General features: G+C 34.6%; 1 protein-coding gene across 2 annotated transcripts; it reads right to left on the bottom strand.

Moving 5' to 3' along the window:
- Positions 1-504: 504 nt before the first annotated feature.
- On the bottom strand, positions 505-1,634 carry LOC103966998 (protein RADIALIS-like 3). Of its 2 annotated transcripts, none has more exons than XM_009380239.3 (2): positions 1,151-1,627; positions 505-828 (listed from the first exon to the last, which is right to left on the bottom strand). In XM_009380239.3, the coding sequence occupies exons 1-2, from the start codon at positions 1,435-1,437 to the stop codon at positions 801-803; spliced, it is 315 nt and encodes a 104-aa protein (XP_009378514.2). In that variant the 5' UTR covers positions 1,438-1,627; the 3' UTR covers positions 505-800. The 2 variants fall into 2 exon arrangements, with proteins under 2 accessions (XP_009378514.2, XP_048437078.1); XM_048581121.1 differs by lacking the exon at positions 505-828 and adding an exon at positions 836-1,075 and having other exon boundaries at positions 1,151-1,634.
- Positions 1,635-9,603: the final 7,969 nt, after the last annotated feature.

The raw sequence follows: 9,603 nt of genomic DNA, 5'->3' as shown, positions 1-9,603 counted from the left end.
GACCTCAAAAAGTATGCATAATTAATTACTTTCTGGATTCGGTTGAATACATGGTTTCTTCAGATTGGTAACTGGTTCAACTTTAATACAAAATAATAAATGGCTGAAATCATTGGCTTTATAATAGCCAAAAAATTATTTTAGAGTTGATAATTAACATTAGCTGTGATGATTAACTGCAGGCAATTAGGAACTGGCACAACGGTACTGTCTATAAAGAAGGCATGTTTTTTGTTCAACTGGAGCGACCCCTTTTTACAACAGGCAGCTCAAGAAATTTCTCGCTTCTTTGTTAGAAAATGCACATTAAGAATAAATGCTAGTCCCTTGCTTCTTTACACATTAATGGCGGCTTTAATGCCTGTGTAAGAAATAAGAGATGGTTGGAAAGATTTAATTTGATTGTCAGGAATTGTTAAAAATTCATACTGCGCACTTTTCTCGGTTATTCTTCTCATCTTCTCTCAAACTTTTGCCTTTCTTTTCTTTTAGAATTTAATTAGAGTTTGTTTTTTTTTTTATTTTTGGACTAAGTGATTACAATAACTTAAGAATAATTTAATATCGCACTCGTGAGTATAGTCCATGAACCATGAGGATGCAGGTGAAGGAGACACTTGCGTTTACTTCTAGTTTGAGAAAATAAGATTTCCTCACCAGGAGGATGCATGCAGCAACACTGACATCAATTAAGATGGAGAGAGAGAGAGAGTTGAACATAAAATTAAAGAGGCATATATCCTCTATCCTCGATATATGTAGTAAAACCTTTTCATGAAAAGGTTGAACTGACTTGGACTTTACTGCAGCTTAAGATACTTGAGAAGCCTGTAAAATAAGCAAGCAATGTTTGGTTTTCAAAAGAACTATATAGATGTTAATAGAAACTAAAATCTCTGACGAATATATAAGAACTTTTAAAGTAGTAGTCTCTTAAAAATTGCCCAAACACATGAGCCATTTCCGAGAACCAGCCGTGTATGTAGACAACTGAATGCGATCAAAAGTGGTGTGGTCATGTGCTACAAAGCATGTAGTCACTTCACTAATTTAGCATTACTTCTAAGTAGGTGTCCTGTAATACTTAAATTGTAAACAAGAATTGCATGTACGATAATTAATTAAAGTTATATAGAGGATCACGGTATACCTTTCTTCTTCATCAACATTGATGCTGCTGGTGCTGCTTCCAATGGAGGACTTGTAGTTGGGAATAGGAACCCGTCCGGACTCAATTTGCCTGAGATCTTCTAGAAGGATGTCATAGTGTTTCTTCACTTCTTCCGCTGTTTTATTGCCACCTACAGCTTTGGCCACATTTTGCCACCGCTCCGGGGTCTCTTTGTCGTACACGGCCAGTGCTTTTTCAAACAGCTTGTTCTGTTTTGGTGTCCATGAAGAGCTGGAATTGTGTTTTCTAAGGGAGCTTGAAGCCATTAATTAATCGTTACCTTGAATATTATACCTAATTCTAAGTAATGAATATAGTGAATGTTTCAAAGGCTCTGTAAATACATTCAGATATTAAAAGGAGAAGAAGGAAAAGTACGTATATATGTAGCTTAAGATAATTGGATAGGGTAAGCAAGAAGGATGGTATCTGTGCAAGAAATGGCTGGGGTGCTTTGCCTATAAATAGTAGTGGAGGATAATGGAGTGAACCCTCAAGCCAGTTGGCGAATCTATAAAGCCAAAAGGAAAAGTCAGGCATGATTCGTCCCCTTTTGCAAACACAAAAGAAGAATCTCAAGAGACAATATATATATATATATAGATATAGATATAGATATGCGTGTGTGTGTGTGTTAGGATTGGGAACACTCATTTTTTGACACATATTTTATAAGGCTCATTGTGTAACTTTTTATAATGATCCAACCGTTTATGTTTTTGGTCCATCCCTCAAAGGTCATGTCTACCAAAATTCATCCAAATCCGAAACTATGTGACCATCGGATTGAATGATAACCATTTTATTAACTACAAATGAAAATCTTAATGGTTTTGAATTTATCTAATAGTTTTGAATAATAACCATTTTATTAACTACAAATGAAAATCTTAATGGTTTTGAATTTGAAATGTAAACGGTTCAGATAGTTCAAAAAAAATCGTTGTAATACTCTATAGTGCTTTTCCTAATCTATCATTTACAACATTTTGAGATCCTTTTCTTTTCTTTAACTTGCATGCAACTTTTATCTTACACTTGAGCAACTTCCAAAATTTCAAAGCTCAAAACCACGCAAATCGTTAAGTGGTAATAGAACCAATCAATTGTAAAATTCAAATGTTAACATTTACGTTGCTGTAAGTTCGATATTTTTGCAACAAATAACAGAAGAACATGCATACAAAATAATATTTGAATTAATGAATTTGTAAGGGCACAATATTTGTGGTTTATTCTTTATAAGAATATTTCTCTGATTTGATTCAAGGGTGATGAACACTTGATCTTGAATCAGGCTTGTGAGTTAATCTTTAAGGTTCATCGGGGCTTCATCTTGAACAACTGTGGACAACGATTAGTGTCACGAGGTGGGTGGTTTTCAGCTTTGGTGTTGGATGATCTGACATGTGTTTGTTGTACTTGTTGATTCTCCACGAGCTTAAAGAAAAACACAAAAATGTTTGGGTATTTTGGTATTTGCCTCGGCCTGAGAGCTTTCTGGTTTCTCCAACAGCTTAAGCTCGCTTCGTTTCTTCCCCAGTTCAGCTCTTGAAAGTGAGCCTAGTATTTATAGGCAAAGATTGGGTACTTGATTTGTGGGATTGTTTTTCTGATTTAATTTAATTGGAATCAATTATTTAATTTGGCTTTTAATTAATTCAGAATCTTTTATTTAGGAAATTAAACTCTAATTGATACAGTTTGATCAAACTAGAGTTATTTTGTCCCATTTTGTATTTAATTTGATTTATTGGATGAAGTTGACACGTGTCATTAGACAACTCATCTAATTTTGATGAGTCGCATGCCATAAGTGGGAAAGAGATCCCTTCAGATCTCTTCCACCAAGGTCACCGGATCAAATGATCCGAGTCCTTGAAATTTGATCCAACAGCTAAAAATAGGGGTCTCTTTAAAAGTTATAATAACTTTAGCCGTTTGATCAAATTTCAAGGCTTCGAATCACTTAATCTGGTGACTTTGGTGGAAGAGATCCTGAGAGGATCTCTTTCCCACAAGTGCAGTTTGTGGGATCCTTAATGTGCGCCATGTAAGCCCTAACAGATCAAAATTTAATTTGTTGGTAATCATTTATTTCAAGGAAACATGTCTTAGGTTGCATGAACACTTGACTGTAGTATATATACGTTTAATTGCACTCATCCGAGTTTAGTGCAGCTTCAAAATTTCACACATCTTATGCTAGCTTACTCCCTATAGCGGATTCACCAAAAAAAATAAAATAAAGGAAAACTCCTTTTAGAGAATTGAATTTATTATTAGCGAGTACAGTCTGTATATAAATTTTTTTTTTATAAAACATGAAACATCTGCTAATGATCATTTGGTTTGATAACATAGCACAGCACATTTAGTATGGAATTTTTGAACTTTAATCCTTTAAGAAGATTAAAATTTAATAAAAATTTGGTGTTACATTAGATATTGATTTTAGTACTTTAATGTGTAGTTAATTCAAATTTATATTATAATTTTGTTTTAATATTTAATAGATATCTTATTTAATGTCATTACATTAAAATTAAAATTATTTATTATTATACACATTTTAATTCATCATATTTATTTAAGTTTGTCTAATTAGTGTACCTAAATGTTCGTATCATAATATATTTTACTAAATTAGTGTACCCAAATGTCTGTACCTAAATGTATTGTAGTGAATTAGTGACACATAAGAAAATATGCAAAAACATAAGTGTACCAAAACATTCCGTACCTAAATATATTATAATAAACTAGTGTACCGAAATGTTCGTATCTAAATATATATTGTAATGAATTAGTGGCACATAAGAAAATATGCAAAAACATGTATACCGAAAAATCTTTTCGAAACATTTAATATGCTAGCATTAAATGGAGTCTAGGGACTAAAATTAATTTTTAATCTTGTATAAGACATTTTTCCAAACTTCATCTTATTTAAGGATTAAAATCTAGTTTTTTTAAGGATTATCCATGACATTCAGGTCGTTGCTTCCCATTACAAAACATGGCGTTTGGTTTTGCTCCTTGCAATTGTAACAAAGCAGCACATACAATGGCTACGTACGTTTGTCTTTAGAGAACAGAGCTTGTATGAGTGGGATGATCTTGAAAAATAATTTGGCTTTTCAATATTCCTGTCACTCATGTGAATGTATCCATTCGTATTTGATTATGAATAAAACAACCTATCGTTTATGAAAAAAAAAAACTCATTTGTTGTCAAAAGGAAATATCAAACCCACAACTGTAAGTAGTCAAGTCTGATCACAAGTTGGAGCTGAATTGGTGATTTCTGATCACAGGATCTTTTGGACAAAGCAATCAGCCAAAGAGGATGTACGTGGGTAAATGGGTTCATGATGTACGTGGGTAAATGGGTTCATGCAGCGATGTTACATATTTTGTTTGTATTAAAATTTTCAGATCTTCGGAATTGGGTTTACGGATCTTTCTTCTGAACAACATTCCAAAACTTGTAGCTGGCTACCTGAGTCAAGTACCATGATCGTATTAAGATACGTTTGTTTGTTTCTGCATGTAAACTGTATAATTAGTCGAGTCAACAGGTGCTGAGACAGTATTCTAGTTGGATAGGATAAGATAGGATGAGGGTGTTGTGTCAGCTGATTGGTAGGGGTGACGTTTCATTCGAAGCAGTGAATCATTGGTCACTTATCTCCATTTTTTTAAAGTTAATTTGGTGGTAGAAACTAGAAACTCAGGTTTTCCAAAAAAATAAAAATAAAAAAAAATAAAAAACTACAAACTCAGGAGAAGTATTTCTGTGTGAACATGTCTATAAAAAAAATAAAAAAAAAACCTTTTAATCTGCTTAGCTAAAAGATCTTTGTGTTTTCATAAATGTTCAGGGGGGGCATATGTATGCTCAAAAGCTATTGAATTACACTGCTCTATCTTCCATTTCTAGAGAAGCTGGTTTAAAAGATTAGGTATCTTTGTGCCTATCAGCTTTAGCCCAAGCCTCACGCATTGAAAAAGATGGATAAGTCATAATCTCCGTTTGCAACACAATTATTTTAACTTCTATACGTATTAAGGAAATGTAATTAACATGCATGCATGCTGACAATGTACTCTAATTATAAATAATATCTTGCTCATCACATGAATAAGGGTTGGAAAAATTCAAGTTTCTCAAAGTGGAAAATTAATATATAATAATGTTCCAAATAATACAACATGAATAAAGTTGAGGTTCTACATAAAATCAATTGGTAATATAGGAGAGTCCAACTACTTATTAACAAATGCAAAGTCCTCTCTTTTCTCAATGTGGTTTTAAAACTCTCATCATATCGTCACGTGTGACGAGATTTCAAGCCTAACACGTGAACAATACAATTGGGTGTGGTGGAGTACTTTTGGTCATTGAGCTTTATAAGTGGGACAATCTGCTTTGATACTATAAAAAAAAGTTAAGATCCACCATAAAACAATTGATAATATAAAGAGTAGACTAAAACACACATGCATGATCTATTTTTTTTTCCAACACTACATATCATATTTACCTAACTACTCTGTTGTCTTGATTGGCGTGAGTCAACCTTTAGGAAAATAGTAATGTAAATATTGTGTAAATATTAGAGTCCTTTATTAGGAAGGATATATTTGTGTCCTTTATTGTTTCCTTAAAGAACAAAGATTGTATGTACTTATATACCAAGTTATGCAATACATGAAAATTAAGCCATATATTTTTATTGTCTTCCGCTGTCAACAGCGTATGATAAAAAAATGCACATATTGAATACAAATGGTCTTATGCATACGTTTTAAATTTTACACTCTTCCTTCTGCAGTCATTTTTTTGTTTCCATTTTTTATTCTATCTGAGCAATGCGAATTAAAGAGGAGTGCAGACTGGAAAAAACAAAGGTACAAAATTTAATTACTTTCTTTATTTACTTGAATTTTTGAAAATAAGGGCATGTTTGGTAAAATATCGCAAAACAGTTTTTCATTTTATAGATACAAAAACGAGTGTAAAATGTGTTTGGCATGTTGTACTCAAAAGGTGAACAAATGTAAAGATAATATACAACAAATTAAAGGTGGGTGTATATCACCCTAAGGTTTGCATGGCCACGTGCTAAGTGTGTTTGACACGTAGTGGATATACAAGTGCTTGTCAATTGAACAAGTTCATTAAACACTGACCGCTAAACATTAAACACGGACCGCTAAAAAAGCCTAAATGTATGGATACTTACCACATGTCAAATAGTACTAAGCTTTAAGTTGTAGTTGCAAATAGTTCTCAGACCTGAGACATCCTCAGTATATTGTGTTTATAGATATGAACTTTGATTTCACCTCAAAGCCCTTACTACTTCGTAGGGCCCGATAGTGTGATACTCGGGTTCTTATGTATGAGTATGGAGATAGATGAATGCATAATAAGGAATCTATCATTCTAATAATCGAACAAATAAAAAGAGACATCCTTTGAAGCCAATTGAAGATCCATCTCAGAAATCTTTGGCCAAAGTAATTGTTGGTCAAGCTATGTTTGTAAGAACCAAATCAATATGAGATGTGTCATGGTGATTATATATATTTATATGTGACTTGACATTATTCCATATCACATAAATCTTGATCGGATATTGATGATAGAAAAACCAAATTGAATTGTAACTACAATCAAGGTTCAAAACATCACGTTTGCTTCACATATACTTCTACTAATACAAGTAACCATGAAATGCTGGTAGGTCTCATGGTTTGTTGTGTTAATTAATTCATTAATAAATTTCATTGCCGGCTTTAGTTAGAACCCATAAGGCCACACACATATGGTAGTTCTAGCAACGTTAACCAGGATGATGATTAGATATAACTAATTGTTAATTATATTGAATTTAATTATTTAATCCTATTAGACATGTTTTAATTAAATAGGCTTTGGGCTTTATTTAGTTAAAATGGATCCAACTTACAAGCCCAAGAGGACAAGCGAAGAAGAGTTCGGCGCATGGGACAAAGCCCATAAAGTCAAAACCTTACTATGGTGCAGCATAGGGTGTGTTGGAACCAAATTCGTAAACCTTTGTAAACAGTGGTATATCGTAAATCCGAATAAACCTAAGCAACCTGCAAAGCAGTAAATAACCGTGAGCAAGCTTAAGACTGGTGGGAGAGGGGTGCCAACCAAAAGCTCTCTGACAGTCAAGTTAGTAAATAATTTTAGACTCAAGCAGTGGGTAAGAGAATTCAAGTGTTTAGATTGCGTTACCATAGATGAACTCTAGGTGGGTGTATTTATTACCGTGGGAAGAGATACATTTTTAGGATAAAATCCTCGTTCTAAGCCGGAGAATCCTAGAGGATATCTAGAAGTAGATAATGCACCCTCTTAGGAGTTGTGATTACTTGCAGCGCATGTCAATCCTTAGGTTGTAAGAACTCCAAGAATTATAGGATCTGGTTATGGCCATATCTGGATCAGATCGCGTGACTTGCGGAATAAGCATGGTCATCCAGCGAAGTCGCGAGGACTTTTGCTAGTGCCCCGGAGTAGAGTGATGGGGGCACTGCTACTTCATCCAATATAGCTCCACTCGGAGCTGGTGAGTCCATAACCAAACTTCTGAGGTAACTGCATTCGGATTAGCCTTACTTTGGACCTAGAAAATCATTGTCTCACAGGGTGTGTATAAAATACACCTTGTGTTTTCTCTCATATGCTAAATGTAATCAGTTTTATCCTTCAAAGAAAAGAGTGAAAAACCCTAGGCAGAAAAACACCTTTATGCCTTTCAACCCATTGATCCAAGTGAAGATCTTACTTGCACATTTAAAGCAATGATTCAATCTTCCGTTGCTATTTATCAGTATGGATACTCTTAGAGGCTCAATACTTGGGAGCTTCACGCAATCAATAATGAAGTGGAAGATCGCGGGCTTGTGGATGATTTAATCAAGCGGCACATGCATGGCTACGGATTCAAGTAAATTAATCTCTTCACCAACTTTATTTGTTGCTTTATTAACTATAACAAACCGGATATAATCGGGATAATATATCGTATGTTATTTATTACTTTTTGGTTGCGTATTTAATTATTCAAATTATTATCCTAACAATATGCCCAGAAACCTAACATCCATTACATGAGAGCAATTTCAGGCAACATTTTATGAGCAGTACTTTCTGGAGTCTTTCCGAGATGAACTAAATGCGGAGTATGCTACTACCGAGCAAGGCACATATGCAATTGCCAAGTACATGGCCCGCTTCACTATACTGTACCGTTTCTCCCAGCATCTTCTAAGAAGAAAACGACGAAGAAACTGATTCGAGACCTGTTATCGGTACAGGGGTTAACGTCATATCCCTAGGTGACAAATCATACACGCATAACGGAGCTCAATGAGGGGCGTAATGCATGACAGAGTATAGAGCAGAGGAAAAAGATCCGATCAAATGGCCAGTCGTCTAATCTGCATACAGGCTGGGCTTAAAAACGCTATGGATTTTCGTTTGGTGGGCCTTATGGCTCTTTGCACAGAGGACATCATGGATTTGATTGACGAGACGTTTAGACTACTTCTAGAGAAGGCTACCAGCATTTGTCTGGGGAGTCATCACAATCATCTTCAACGAAACGCTCAGAGTGCCCTCAGGAACAGACCATAGAGTTATTCTGGAAGGGGTTTGGAAAGTCATTCTGGAGGAGGATTAAAGGCGCAGTCCTAAAAGACATGGCACGAGTTGTGTTTCAATTGTAGACGTCATCACTTTGGGGCATGTAGTAGGGCCTAGAGAGTGCTTTCTATGCGACCAGGTTGGCCACTTTATCAATGAGGCCCAGAGGCAGCAATTATCAATGTTAACGGATCAGTTGTTGGTTTTGGTGGCGCAGTTGCTCCTTGAGCTGGTGACTGGGCAACAAAGAAGTAGACAGTTTGGAGGAGTTTAGGGGACAACTTTTTTTATGAGAGAAAGATGTAAAATCTCGTTCCTCAATTTCACTATTCACCTAGCATACATTTTAAGGAAAACTAATAAAAAAAGGTTTGAAAACTTTGAGTTTTAACGATAACGACAAAATAAAAAGTAAAATGAATAGTACCAGGTTTAACTTTTTTGTGTAAAAATGTGGTTTTTCGTTAAAACGAACAGTACCGCAGACTTTTCGTTAAAACTCTTTACTTTTTACTTTGACATTTTTATTTTACTTTCATTGCTTTTGAATTTTTTGTTAGTTATTAAAGTTTGATTTTCTGTTGCTAGCAATTAGAATTATGTAGACTTTTCGGGGTTACTCTTAGACTTGTTAGGTAGAGTTCGATTTTACAAGTATGTAGGCAGACACCGTGATGGAGTTATGACGAAGAAGATATAAGCAATCAAAGTCATGGGCATTTCTATCTTTTGCTCCTTCTATATA

This window comes from the organism of the source record quoted next, unplaced genomic scaffold (assembly GCF_019419815.1).
Source record: "Pyrus x bretschneideri cultivar Hongxiangsu unplaced genomic scaffold, Pyrus_bretschneideri_v1 Contig16, whole genome shotgun sequence".
Classification (NCBI taxonomy): domain Eukaryota; kingdom Viridiplantae; phylum Streptophyta; class Magnoliopsida; order Rosales; family Rosaceae; genus Pyrus; species Pyrus x bretschneideri.
Note: the sequence above shows the minus strand (reverse complement) of the source record. Positions and strands in the feature narration are given on the sequence as shown.